The sequence below is a fragment of the Salarias fasciatus genome, chromosome 12 (assembly GCF_902148845.1).
Source record: "Salarias fasciatus chromosome 12, fSalaFa1.1, whole genome shotgun sequence".
Taxonomy (NCBI): Eukaryota; Metazoa; Chordata; class Actinopteri; order Blenniiformes; family Blenniidae; genus Salarias; species Salarias fasciatus.
In genome coordinates this window covers 7,948,111-7,963,171 of record NC_043756.1, presented here as the reverse complement: position 1 = coordinate 7,963,171, position 15,061 = coordinate 7,948,111, and the positions used below count along the sequence as shown (strand labels likewise).

General features: G+C 40.4%; 1 protein-coding gene across 1 annotated transcript; it reads left to right on the top strand.

Moving 5' to 3' along the window:
• Positions 1-11,844: 11,844 nt before the first annotated feature.
• On the top strand, positions 11,845-14,374 carry tmem230b (transmembrane protein 230b). Its single transcript, XM_030104482.1, has 3 exons — positions 11,845-12,164; positions 13,801-13,923; positions 14,012-14,374. The coding sequence occupies exons 1-3, from the start codon at positions 12,069-12,071 to the stop codon at positions 14,150-14,152; spliced, it is 360 nt and encodes a 119-aa protein (XP_029960342.1). The 5' UTR covers positions 11,845-12,068; the 3' UTR covers positions 14,153-14,374.
• The last annotated feature ends 687 nt before the right edge of the window (positions 14,375-15,061 follow it).

Below are 15,061 nucleotides of genomic sequence, written 5' to 3'. Positions count from 1 at the left end.
GTACAAAGGGGTAGAACTCTTTGGATAGAACTGTACACAATACTGCAGTAAATATTGGAACTGAACATACACAGTACTGTAAATCATTTGTGCACATCCAGACGCTCCCGTCTGTCTGGACAGGAGCGTACAGTTTCATCTTCACCACAGTGAACGTCTTCTCCTGCAGTGCAGCGAGGAAAGTGTCTCCTGGAGAGGTGAGTTCACCCTCTGCAGGACTCTGCTTGGCAGGTTTTGACAGCCAGTCCAACGTTTTTGTGTGTAATGGCTCAAGCGATGAAACCAGGATTATTCCTTCTATAGAGATTCAGCATTCACAAATATGATTCATTTGGACTGTTATGACAGAAACAAATGATGTTATAAAACTGTAGAGTTGAATGAAATCAGGAAAAAACAGTTATTATTTTCACATCAGCAGAATTAATCTTTTGTTTTTATTTTTTTATTTTCTTTTTAGATTAATTAAAAATGTGTGGTTCACGCAGTTTCATCACACTTCCATTTTATCCTCCAGAATATTAGTAAACAACACATCACTGATGATCATGTTTTAAGGAGAGATTAAATGAGACTATGGAGGTTTTCAGGGCGAATACGTCATCATGACGAATAGAAAACTCACTGGTTGTCCCTCATAGCATTGTCACTGCTTTAAACACTAGATACTCAAGTCTAACATTTTGCAGTTTAATTTGTATTTAGTATTTTCTAATAGTAGGAATGAACATATTTACAATGAGTTGAGCAGGCATAGCAAAAATAAAGACAGGCAGTTTGGGGTAAAAATGAACTTTGCAGTAGTTTAAGTACAAAACACTGAAAGTAGCGGTCAGTGGTGGGGACTGTCTTTGCGAACAACAAAAAAAAATCATGGAATGTATTTTCTGCAGATGCAGCTCGATCAGAAATTCACTGACCTTTATGGAGGCAAACAAACGTAAGCCAACTTTCAAGGTGGCGTCTAAAGTATATCATCCCTGCAGGATTTCACAGTATATTGATACCATTCTCACAGCTATATGGAAAACACTGAGACAGATCCAGCGGGGGATTAGATTAACTTCTTGACAGTGAGAGAAAATCTGCTCTGACTCAGTCCAAACTAAGAGAAATAGCCTCAGCAAATGCAAATTCACAAATGTATCACAGGGAAGAGTCTGTTGAACGTCTTCACTGACACGCTATTAAATTCTGAAATAAAGACCAAACCAGAACATATAAAATAATTGATAAATGCATGTATTTTTAGACAAATTTGATCACTTTTGGGCAGATTCGGGTGAGTTATTCACCTAATCTGCTGAATCAGCAATTTTTCATTGCTATTGTCAGGATGAGATTTTTCCATTTGCTTCTTGTTGGAAAACAGCAAGACAAATAGAATCCCCCCCCAAAATATCAATCTTACTCTCTATTTTTTTTTTAGCAAACTTTTTATTTTGCCATTATGAATATATGTTTCTATAAGAAAAGCAGGTCTTGGTGGTGTTCCACTGAGCTGAAGCTCCCACCGAGCTGCCGCTGGGCTGGACTAATCCTCCTGACATAGCTGCATTGGATTCATTTCGCTCTGAATGTGTTGTCTCCAGTACTCCAAAACAATGTTTTGGTGCCACACCGAGCCCTTCAGTCTGACAGATGTGAAATTAATCTTGTCTGTGCAGATTAAATAAATGTAGATTAGATGAGACTAAAAGTAGTGTGGCCATGTTGGATTTTGTTAAGCTGCTTTATTTGAGAACAAATTAAAAGTTCAAGTGAGTTGCCCTCTTTTCTACCTACCTATCTATCTATCCATCTATCTATCTATCTATGTCGGGGGCATAATGCAGTTCCCTCCTGTCCTGAGCCCCCTCCCCTCCTCCTCCATTCCTCCTCACCACACCTATTAACCACTGGCTGACCTTTTCCTCCGCTGCGTGCTGGGGTGTTTTACATGTTTGACTGACTTTTATGTCTCAGGTTAGCCCCGGTGCTGGCACCGTGCCGCAGAGGTCGCGCTCAGCAGCCATCATAACACAGCAGGCAGAGCTTCTCCCGCCCACTCGAGTAGAGGAGGGAGGCAGGCAATAAACGTAATTATGAAAGTAAGAGTTACATGTTTATCCACAGGAGCTCATTACAGCACCATCATTTTTGCACTGCTGTAAAGATTGGGTTACCTCAGACTAAAATATTAACCGGTCCTGATTATTTTGGGCGTGCTGTGTTACAATGGAGGAAATAAAATTAATGGACTCACTGTCACAGGAGCTCTTTATATCACTTTAGCAAGGATTTGCTCTTTGTCTCTCCGTGTCAGTGCAAGTTAAACAACTGAAAATGACTCAGTGGCTTTCACACAGCGATAAATTATAAAGGATTAATCAATTAGTATGCTACCAATCCTCACATTTAGAAGGGTGGGATTTTAGTGAGATAAATGAGCTGAGGTTTCGAAGACTTATATTTTTGAAAGTTGACCTGTCTTAAGATTTTCAATGAGCATGATAAACCTAATTCAATTAATTCATCCAGCTCATACTTTAAGATCACAAGACTTCAACTCGTGGTTACGACTAAATTTGAACTGACTGAGCATACTCTGGGCTTTGGTAACAGGAAAAAAAAAGAAAAAAAGAAAAGAAATAACCTGTTGATTTGAGTTCAGGATTTCATTTGGATTGGATATCCTGTTGAGCCGCTGCTCAGGCTGCAGCTCTGGTCTGTTTAATATTCATACACAGAGCAACACACATCCACTGCAGGAACCTGCCAAGCGAGAGAGCAGGCACGCTGCAGGGTGACCCAAGAGTGACCAGTGAACAGCTCCATATTGCAGGAGCTGGAAGATGCATGCCTTGCTCATGGGCATGTCGATCATTTTCCTTATTTTTGTCTCATGCCAGAGTTCCTTCTTTTTGTGTTTCTCGCACTGTGTTCTTGGCTGTTTTCCAGCGATGTGTGGAAGAGGCTGCTGTGCAGCTGCTGTTGAGGGTTAGATGGGAATCCACATTATTGTTGAGGACAGCTTTGGACGTGCAGCTTCTCTCTGTCTGCAGTTATTTTAATTGGTCAGGAGTAAGCAGCCTTTCTGGCTCAGATGCAATCTCCACCTCATGTGTGCAGAGAAATTCCCAGCTCTATAAGCTGAAGCCACTGTGCCAGACTGTACCTGACAGAAAGTGCCACCCGCCTTAATAAAATGACAGAGATGTGGGCTATTCCCCACAGATTTCTCATGATTTTTCTCTATACACCCACTTAAAACTTCCGTTTTCATCATGAAAATTGTTCTTTTAGATAAACATCACGCAACGATGATTTCTATTTGTCTTCATGATGTCTCGTTTTGAAAAAACAAAACAAAAATAAAGGTTCTAAAAATACTACATTGTCTTTCTTTGCATTAATTAAGTAGAAATACTATTTTCTTATTATAGATTCCTGCAGATTGAAGCGGCACCTGTGGTGTATCAGACTTTCAATTATCACATTCGGTTGTAAATTGAAATACAATAAAAGATAATCGCATTTTTGCTGCTCCCACGCCTACATCACTTCATATTAGATTTGAGCTGAACATCGAAGGGATAAAAAAAAAAAAATGACCCAAAGACCGCGCGCCAGCAGGGACAACAAAAGAAATGCAACAATCAGACAAGACGCATAATATCAAATAAAGACAATTTATGTGCGTTAATTCTTGAAGTGAAAAGATTTCATGGACTCACCTAACTTTCAGTGTGGCTTTCTCATCGCGACGGCGTGTCGGAGCCGCGCTCGGACGCGGTTGTGTTTTTTTTTTTTTTTTTTTTTTTTGCGGCAGCGGACGCGGCGCAAAGTGCGCTCACGCCGGATACTCCGCACGTCCGCGCGAGCTCCGGGTGCTCCCGGTCTCTTCACACGATGATGAGTAGCAAATCACTCACTGCTGTCTCCTCGCACCACCGCTACACCCCCCCCCCTCCACCTCCCCACCCCCCGCACCCCCCCCCCCCCCCCCCCCCCCCCCCCCATCCTCACATCACCTCTCCCCGGTACAGCATCACTCCCTCCGCGTGCGTCATCGCCGCCACTCAGCTGTCCACCGGGTGACTTTTCATTCAGAAATGTTTCATTAACGGGCGTCATTCACCTTGACAAGTAGTCAAATTGCAACAGGAGCAGGAAATTCAAAAAAAAAAAAAAAAAAAAAAAAAAAAAAATCCAGGATGAGTGTTTTACTACCATTGACATTTCAAATGTATTCTTTATTAGTGACATATTTTTTACTGGATGATACCACTATATTTTACAATCTGTTCAAAACTTTATGAATTTACTGACTGAAACTATGTTTGAAGGCCTTAAAGCTTTTCATGCCATTTTTCTGTTACATTTTTTTTCTGCTAAAGATTTCATATTTTTGTTTGCAGACGCCACCAAAAATACCCTTTAGAACTGTTAACTGGAAGCAACACCCTACTTATGTAAAAACAAAAAACAAATAAACAATGGTCTGCTTTACTTTACAGCCCACACACCTTCATTTCAAAAGCTTATTGTAGATGGTACCATACCACCATCTGTGCAAGTCACCACCTTTAAATGCAGTTACTCATGCATGCACGTAAACCATTGCATGACAAATGAATCCATTGGAGAGTTATAGTTTTGGGTCAAATCCCTTACTGATGCAAAACATTTTGTTCAATTCAACCTGAAAATATCTATATTTTTTATCGGTTATGGTTGCTTGAGAGAACTCTGTTTCTCAATATAAGATCATTTTCCAAAACTTCTCACATAACTTTCATTATCCATGTTACATCAGTCTGTACCACAACTTCAGCAATAAATCCATCACTATTTATTTCCAAGTCAGTCATGAATTGAAGGGAGTGGCAACTAATTGCCAGACTGTAGTCTTACATATTTGCTATAAGCAGAATCAGTACCTATCTTCACGTTAAGCCTGTAGCGTCTATAGAAAGCCTATAGCTCAGAGTCCCAGCGGCCCATCTGTTGCACAACTCAATCAATACTCATTTGTTAAAATGTGAAGTGTGAGAGTTAATTATCTGGTATTGCAACTTCAAATAAGACTTTATAATTCACTGCCTGTGTTTGTACTTTTTTCTCTCTTTTTCAATTAAGCCACAACCAAGAGATGAAACAGAAACAATCACACAAACACACCAACAAGCACACATGGATAAACACAGTGCATTGATTTTTTTGGGAAGAGGAGGGAGGTCTTCTCCTCCCCACTGTGGACAAATCCTCACTTTAGCCAGTCGGAGTATTCTTTGTTTTTCAATCTGGGTCCAGATATGAGGGCTTTACCTGGGGCTGATGCCAGCTTACAGCAAAAGATGTTAAGCCCATCTGTGGAGTGAACATCAGACTGTTTTAAGTTCAGCTTAATGCTGAGTCAATGAGTACACTTTTATCTCAAAATGCCAGCCTTTATATCCCGTCCACAAATCTACTGAGTTACATCAAAAGCAAAAATCACAAGCACACCTCTGAGCTCCCTCAAAGTACAATTGCATCAGGGAAATGCACCGAGAAAGACAACATTTAAATTCTTAAGCACAATAAATTGATTGCGCTATAAAAACACAAGGTTGCAAATTGAGTTTCTTCAAAAAATGAAAAACAATTTTCATGCTAAAATGATTACAATTTGCAGAAATTATGCTTCATTACTGCGCATGTCTGGCACGGAAATACTCAAAACACTTTCCAGCTGAAAAAACCAGTAACTGGTTTCTATGCTTTTTGTTAAAAACAAGTTAATACAACAATGATGCTTATAAATGAACGTAATGACAAGGCGGTAAAATGATTCTGCTGTTATGGTTCCTCAGTGCCTGTTGATTTCAGTGCATTTGCATCTGGATCTATGGTGTTATCTGTTGGAAAAGTAATTACCTGTCTGAGCCGCACATGCAGTGAGGCGAGCTGCTGAGTTTGAAAGATACTGAAATCAATATCTATGCACTGGAAGAAACATTTCCTATCATGGAGGCAACAAACCTGAGCTGGGCATCAACACTAATGTTGGCATTTACAGTGACATTCAGCTTAATTGCATATCAAGAGACTTCTTTTCAATTGGTTCTGCCTTTGAGAAAACAACAAGCACAGATTTCAATCATCACAGCAGAAAAATGCACACAGGCTACATACAAACGCTTTCCATTTAAATTCAGAGAACAAACAGCTACTTCATATGTCATGCTGCCGTTGAGTTACCGTTCTTTTTTTATGAACTTAATGGGGGAAGTGAATTGATATGAGGAAATGGGGGTGATGGATTCACCACACTGCTGAAGCTCCTTGTGCAGACTTGCAGCAGTCAGCTTTCCACCCACTCACCGGCTAACCTTCGGCTTCCACCCGAAATGTAGATTGGTGAGCAAACAGCACCTGATTCATCAGAAGCATTGACCAGAATTAGCCGACACATCCTTCCCTCTCGGCTGCGGCCGCCCTGCATGACATCCAGTCACTGCAGTGCTGAGTAAAACCTCATGCATCACATCACTGCAGTGAGCCCTTCATTTTTCACGAGCCTCTGTGACAAGTGACTGTATTGTGTGATTCATTAGGAAGTGACAGATCCTCTTGTGTATAATTTACCTCAATCAGTTACAAGACCGTGATATGATCATTTATTTACAGCAGGCGATGTCAGCCAGTGTTTCTGTTCAATGGAGCAAAGGCGACAGTCATTAAAAAGTGATTTCATTACATTAGCGTTGTGTGTTTATTGACGGGACAAGTGACCTCTGGCTGAGGGAACTTTAGATTTCTTCAGTATCTTTATTTCAGCAGACTTTGCACATCACAACGAGTAAGCAATATGAGAAACAGGCTCAGATTGGCAGGGTTTCAGGTACAAGTGACCAGCAGGTCCATCAGTATATGTATAGTTTTAGATCTATTTTACTCTCAGATTTACCTTTCTTTGTTTTCAGATAGAATTTATTGTCATTGCTTTAAGCCTGCATGTTCTACCTGTGAGCATAGAAGAGGAATGGATGGATGGATCAAGGAGTTATGGTTTGACCACAGCTGAAGTGATAGAAGTGAATGTTTTTCTTCACGCAACTTGCTGTTGGAGCTCCAAGCTGCCGGGGTGAAAATCTTTAAAAATCACAAACTGAAGTTTGGTGCTCGAAGGTGGTTTTTAGATTGGAAGGGTGAGAAAGTGAAGTTTGTTTACTGAGTAACCCTGTAACGGTGATTAAAAAAACATGTAAATAAGAACCAAAATACATAGATTTAATTTGACCTTCGTTGCTTCATTTGTTTATTCTTCAAAGACGTAGCAGCTACAGTGAGAAAGCATCACACCCCTGAAGATACAATTATGTTCTTTATTTTCTGAAAGTTTACCCATGAGTGTACGTTAGGGTTAAAGTGCATCAAAATAATTGCTCACCAAAGTTGGTGGAAAAAAAAATAGAGAGTAATTATCTGGAAAGCATCTTTACACCAAACTTTGGACCACTGATTTCTGAGGAGGTTTTTTGCTGGACCGGCCAGGAGTTTGACCTCCCTGAGGTCGTGGAGAACAAACTAGGCTACAGCGATGTAAATAATCTTAGCAATCAATTTAATGTTGCTCAGTCTGAAAATAGTGACGGTGAGATCCACTGAGGCGTACCTGATCACATTAAAGTATTCCTGTTCATCCTACGTCCGAGCGCGCACACGCAGAAAATCACGTCACAAAACTACAACTCGGCTCAGTCCTTTACGTCCTCCACGCATGCACGAGGCGCAGCGAGTCTAAAAATAAAGCAATTATATTAGATGGTTCAAGTTTATTATGAATTCTGAGAGCTTGTTGCTGTGCAGCACCTGTGCACCAGCCACATGCCACCGTTGATCATTTCTGAAATTGGCTGGATTTAAAAGTAAAAAGGCCGAGCCACAGGGAGATTGCATGATGTTCAAGTGGCGTAATGGCTGGGGCTTTTATTGGACTCCAGTTGTGGTTCAATCTGCAATTGCTGTAATGAAGACAGACCTAATTATCTCAGCAGACAGAGCCTTGCAACGAGCAGGACACTCATTATGGCCTAAATGCTGCTCCCTCGCTGTTCAGCGCCACACTCCAGGCTTATGGAGGGGCGACTGCTGCTGTCTTTTTAACATGCAAATGTACAAAGTGAGCGCGCGCACACACACACGCACACCCTGAGGGCTCAGTGTGCTCAGCTGTTCTGATGCAGGCATCTTGGTTTAGTGGCAGGGATTATTGACCGTGACAACACACTCGACCCCCCTCTGACTGGTGACGGTGCTGCCCATCATCTGATTAATTAATCACAACTCCAGATGTCACTTAACAGCCATTGTTAGTTTCATTGTGAAGTACTTTATCAATATGAATGTTTTACAGGACAACGTCGCTGCAACTCGAGGAGCGGACGCGTAAATCAGAGAGAAAAGAAACTTCTTGACGTTAGATGAAGTCATGTCTGCAGACAAAGGAAGGGGGCAGGGGGGGGTTACTTACTCAGAGATTATTTCATCCGTCATCCCAGCCAGGCTCATTCATTTTGAATTTATAAAAGTGAAATAAACTGCAGACTCATCCAGTCTTGTGAGCGGACCGTTTCAAGGCCGGGGTGCAGGGAAATTAAAATGCCATGTTTCTAAAGTCAGACTCAGGAAGGAGGCTTGTGCCGTGACCTTGATTGTAGGTATAGAACACTCGAGTGGGAAGACAGAACAGATAAGAGGGAAGTTATTCGGCATACAAAGGCGGATACAACACTTAGCGTCAGCTAATGACTGGAGCTAACATGCAGTCACACAAGCACAGCGAGACGTGAGTCAGGAAACTGGCATGCTTAATAAGGAAGGGGGGGCAAAGGTCACCTCTGTTATTGTCATTAGCAGGTACAGTGAAGATGGCACCATGAACCTGCAAAATGTCTGCACAATCAATTATCTCTGGAGTCGAAGCTTACTTACACGCCTTTGCTTTTGTGCACCCCAATTGGGAGCAGCGATGTATTTTAAAGTGGCCTATAAGAAGAGGAAATGCAGTTGCTTAATTCCCTTAAAGCAAAAGATGCAGTAAGGACTGATTTATAGAGATTCCTTCTTGCAGACGCTTGGCTCTCTGTGAGCGAGCATACTAACTAAACACGGCGAGAGAACAATGTGCTGTGATGGATGACAATTCATATTGAGTGCAGTGAAATACAGCATAAATCAGAGAGATGAATGTTTTTAGGGCTAACATCACCCCAGAGATCAACTTTACAGCCCCAAACTGCAGCAAGCACAACTTGCAGCCAAGGTCACTCACTGTGCCGATCATCGCTGGAGACTCATTCACTGACAACACATGCTGCAAGTTTATTATTGATGCTGCGAGCAAATCTAATAAAGAGATGCATTCGCTTTGTTATTACTGTTTGTGAAAAGATTGCTGCATGATTTTCGACCCGTGGACATTTATCCTTGAATGTAGATTGAACGTTTCTATAGAAGAGTGCTTGAATTTCAAGGATGCGCTGGTGTGCAGCTTCAGGACAAGGCATCCGTTTGAATTCTGCCAATAAGAGGACTGTATTTAGCAACGGACAGCCCTATTCTCCCAAAACCTCCAAGTGGAATGTAAAAAAAACAAACCAAAAAAAAAACAAAACACACTGGTTAAAATGAAAAATAAATAAAGTGTATGTTCAACAGCTTTAATTATTTATTCCAGATTGATTGTCAGCAGGTGCCATTTGCTGTGCATTTCGCCTTTTTCACAGTTCATTGTTCATGGATGAGGTTAAGCCTCTGCATCCATGTAGATGACAGTGTTGAGCAGCGATAACTGTACGCATAAACAACCAGCGTTGCCTTTTTGAATTACTAAAAGGATAAGTGTTTGAAATAGTTACAATATGAGATTCTCAACATTGCATGCTCGTGACTGACCCCGGCCTCTATGGAGGTTTTGATAACTCGGGTTCTTTTCCATGGAACTGTATCAAAAATCTTCAAGTTTCACTTCCTGAGAACAGTGTGTGATTACAGAGCCAGTCTGAGAGAACACAGCAGAAAATGAACATCCACACGCTGAGATGAGGCTTGACACCAGGCTGCCAGTCTGTTGCTCTCGGTGACCTGGTCATTTCAGAAAGACGCGACAGCGCACCCCTGTGGCAGAAACGACGCTGTGCAGATCACCCAGAGAGGAGAACGCCTCGTCCGGTTTAAACAGATAGAGGAAATCTGTTAATACCTTAAAATGGCTTTAATCATGCAAATGCACATTAAAGTTTTACCTGAGAGGCTTATTAGATCGTTTTTTAATGAACCTCTATTACCGGAAATCACAGCAACATGCTTCAGTTCATGAATGGCCTAAAAACATCCCAGGGAAATGGACACATCATGTGAAGTACAGGCTGCATGGTGTAGTGGTCAGCACTTCTTCCTCATGTCAGGAGCTTTCCAATGTGGGGTTTGCATGTTGTTCCTGTGCATGCATTTACGTATACATACAAGATCCTTTATATACTATTTTCTCCAGGAAAACTGTATTTCAGGTTAATATGTCTAAAGTACATGGAGGTGTGAAAGTGTGGTTGTATTTCTCTCCTTGTCCACGATGGACACTGACTTCACTCTCAGTCAGCAGGGATCAGCTACAGCACCCTGTCACACTGAGCTGGATAAAGTAATATAGAAAATTGATAAATTACGGAAGAACCTGTAGTCCCCAATTAGATGAGTTATGCCCAGCCATCAGAGTGAATTTATCCCCTGGGTGTTATTATGACAATATTTGTTGTGTGTGCACATGCACAGCTGGAAGTTATCTGAAACCACAGCCCAGCTTCGTAATTGTGTTTTTAATTTCAATCCCACAAAGGCAGTAACGGAAATATTATACTTTAAATGAATTATTGAGCCTCTAGTTGATGCTGTTGCTGCACTTGAGTGTTGATATGCAAATAAAAGAATTTGCCAAATCTAGTTAAGAATTAAAGTTTTAAAATTGAATATGTTTTGGTATGTTTGCAGAATTGGAATAAAGTAATCTTGTGGGAAAATTAAGAATCTAAATTTATAGTCTGTAATGAATGCACCTATAGGTACCTTCAGTTTTTTTGGTGAGAGCACATTTATCAATAATTTAACAGACACCTGCAAATGAATAATGATCAAATATTAATGATGAATCAGCTGGACTGGGGTGTCAAACATGAGGCCCGTGGGCCAAAAATGGCCAGCAAGAGGCTCCAATCCGGCCTGCCAAACCCTCAAACAAATGGTTCAAATTTCAAATAAAGCACAGATAAAAACTAAAATTATTTATTTTTTGCTAAGAGCAGCAGACGCAATACAACATAACACAACCAAGACCCAATATGAGACGTTGGTTGCTGCCATAACAGATAGTATTAATCTGAAATACATATTGTTGAAACATGCATAATGCAACAGCTATTGGAGAAGCTTCTGACATCTCACTGTATCTACCGCTGAAGGTTTACATGAAATTGCTTCGATATAGCTGCAGTTATTTTCAGTAGAAGCTGATTGTTCTTACATTTTCAACATTCTGCAGTACACCAGAAAAAAAAAAGCTTGAAGTTCAAATTAAATGGTTATTAAGGCACTATTTTACTGATGTGGACCTGCATATTTAATGTGCTGAAAACAATTCTGACATAATTGTTTTTTAAACAATACATTGTTGCCAGAGGAGAGCACTAATGAAGTAAATAGTGGTCCCTGAGGGAACCTGAGGGGTCCCTGGAGGGCCGCGTGGGCCAGGCTGCGCTTCAGATTCCTCATTTAAATCAAACAGGGAGGTTTTCTTTTGCGCATGCGCACCTCAATCAGCAGATTGAAAACACGGAAGTGCGCTGATCGGTAAACAGACGCCACTGCGCTATAATCTCCTCTGAAACTGTCAAGAGATCTCTCATCTATCAGCAACCGGGGGTGATATCTTTACACGCAGCTCCTAAGTGATGAAAAATAGCCTCGTCGTCCATGTTTCAGTAGCTTAGCAGGAAACAAACTATTTTAGGCTCCATTATCGTCCTATCTTCGGCTGCAGAGGAAAGATGCCTGCACGGAGCGTGGTTTCTGATGGACTGCCCCACAGCAAAGTGAGGTACTCCAGGTTGGCCACGGATGATGACGGATACATTGATTTACAGGTAAGAGAGACTGCGCAATGCAAACTCTCTGCTGCAGCACTGTGTGAAAACACTGTCTCAGTTATAGATCACTTCTTGGTCTGATCTGCCTTTCAATTCTGCTTTTTTTTAAAAAAAACTATTGCATGATTGATTGAGCCACATTTATTTAGTGACAGTTCTGAAATTTCCAGAAAACATGAGAATGATCCTCATTAAAATGTCCACCCTCCCTAACCCTTATGATTAACACGAGGGTGTATGACTCTGCCAAAACAAAGTGAACTACTAAGCGTAGAAAAATAAAAACAATCTTAAATTTACAGCAAAATCAAAAATCCCTGAAATTATTCGTGTTCAGAATTGAAAGTAAATAAACGTCCTTACTTGTAATACCAAAATCATGTATATACACTCAACAAAACAAACAAAACCACGTGTTTAATTCTCATCTTCACATTGGGGCGAATTTTTGTCAGTACTGGCATCTTTCTAGCTCTCCTCTTCAGGTTTGTAACAGATCCATCCATCTTCCATGTAGATGTATCACCTTTAGATACTTGCACTCCAGCATGAAAAAAAATGCATACTTTCAAAAAAATACATGCAAAGTACAGTTACCATAAACACACTTTGTCACATTCACACATATAGGCAATTTAAAATCACCAGTAAATTAGACATAAATGTTGGAATTAACCAACATACCTGGAAAATCTGTGCACAGGGAAAACATACAAATTCTGACCAAAAAAAAACAACAACTAGATCACAGTGCCTCCTCAGTTGATCACATATCTTTATTATTTTAAAAAAAGGCAAATGAGTACACATTAGAGCCACATTAAAGTTTTTTTTTAATGACTTTATGTAATAAGTATGTTGAGAAAAACAGTTTTGAGAAAATACTTTTTTGTTTCCTTCATTTTCATTTCACATTTTTTTCCTCCCTCAACATCTGACTTTGCTCTGGTGAAAGTTTTTTTTTCCTGCAAATATTTCTTTTTCAAAATTGAAAGTACTTTGCAAAAAGGTCAAGTCATTACAAAATGAAGATGATGTTTTCAAGGCAAGCCATTTCTTTTCACTCAATTCATGGTTCTTTTTTCCCCCCCTTTGCTTAAAAATTTGCTTGGTTCCTCTTCCTCACACCTCCTTTTACACAGATAAATGCAGATAAACCTGATAACACTGCCAAGGTTATAATCTCACATTTATAAAAACCTTCATCTAAGAAAGTGATTTTACCACCAGAGCAAAGGAAAACCCTTGAGAAATAAATCAGCTTATATGTACAGTTTTGTTTTTAACAATTTACATCTAAACAGCTATCTTTAATATGACATCTGAGGTGGAGATTTTATAACTTGTTATAGTATCAATTCATAAGGAATACAATGTATGACAAACATATTTACATTTGGAAGTTCATGTTATAAGTGGAAAGCTTCATGGCTTGTAGAGTTTGCTCTCTTTGGTAGAAAATATTTGTCTCACAGTTACAAGCTGTTACTTTTCTGAGAATTTCCGGCACATCATGAGCCCGATTAATTCTGCCTGAATAGTCGAGAACATGAGTGGGAAAACAGACAGTACTGCAGGAGGTCTCGCATGTCAGTGGAAAGAGTCTTAATTAAATATTTCTCCTCCTCTGCAGTTCAAAAAGAGCCCACCCAAAGTTCCGTACAAAGCCATAGCACTCGCCACAGTCCTCTTCCTAATTGGCTCGCTGTTGATCATCATCGGCTCCCTTCTGCTGGCTGGATACTTTGGTGTTCAAGTGAGTACCTTTTCAAGGCGGAAATGTCTTTTTCCCATTAACAGCATTAAAAAGAACTGACTATTCATCCTCCCTCTCTCTCTCTCAGCACTCAGACCGCACTGTGCCCGTCCTCATCATCGGGATCCTCGTCTTCCTGCCTGGAATTTACCACCTACGGATAGCCTACTACGCATCAAAGGGCTACCCGGGGTACTCCTATGATGATATCCCAGACTTTGATGACTGACTGTAGCTGCAGCTTTTGTCTTGCTGTCCTGACATATGTTCAGCGTGCACTGCATTGCTCGTGCTGAGTTCAAGGGTATGACACCTTGAAGAAGATGAGTCTGAATTGATATAAATAACCATGTCTCTGCCACTGCTATCAAGCCTGATCAATCCAGATGCTATTTGAGTTGTTGACTTGTTTTATTAGATTGATCATTTAATAAAACACATTTTATTAGTTTGGGTTTTTTGTACAATGCTTTTTTTTCATGAAGATCCTAAAGACTGATTCAGCAACATCATTCATTCTTTCATTGTACTTATACATGTATGATGATGGGTTGTTGATATATAATTTTATCTTGACTTTTCAGCAGGTTCAAGAAATCCACCCATCTATTCAGAGGTGGAAAAAAAACTAGAATAATAACAGTCTTAAATGACTGAATATAATAATTATCTCAGATTTTCTGGCTGCACAGGTGGTGCTGAGTGATATAAACACATTATTTTTTAAGGAGTATGTAATTAATGTTTCAGAAAAAGACACAGTGACTCACAATTAGATCGATTTCTGGATAACATTGCCTGCCGCGCTCTCCAATTAATGCCTCCTTAACTCTGTGGAGTTGATATTTCTTGAAGGATTTCGTGTGACTAATTCCAATCCTCTGATCTCCATATGGTGCATCTGGCCTGTGAGAGTAAACATTGTTAAACAGGGTGAAACGCAAGCAATTAAGACCTGACGCCCTTTTCACCTGCATCAACAAACCTTCCCCCTTTTAATTTCCGCCATCAACACGGCAATTTCAACCTTATTTGAGAGCAAGCTGGTGAAAGATGAGGCCACCACCTCAATATCCCTTCCAGGATAATGTCATATGTAAAACAGTCTCCCAGTAAAGACTGGACCTCCATAATCCCT

What these genes read in the sequence shown, in the direction of transcription:
- tmem230b (XM_030104482.1), top strand. Translation starts at nt 12,069, where the DNA reads ATGCCTGCACGGAGCGTGGTTTCTGATGGACTGCCCCACAGCAAAGTG. An exon ending in ACGGATACATTGATTTACAG is followed by an intron (nt 12,165 to 13,800) that starts GTAAGAGAGACT and finishes CCTCCTCTGCAG; the next exon opens with TTCAAAAAGAGCCCACCCAA. An exon ending in CTGGATACTTTGGTGTTCAA is followed by an intron (nt 13,924 to 14,011) that starts GTGAGTACCTTT and finishes TCTCTCTCTCAG; the next exon opens with CACTCAGACCGCACTGTGCC.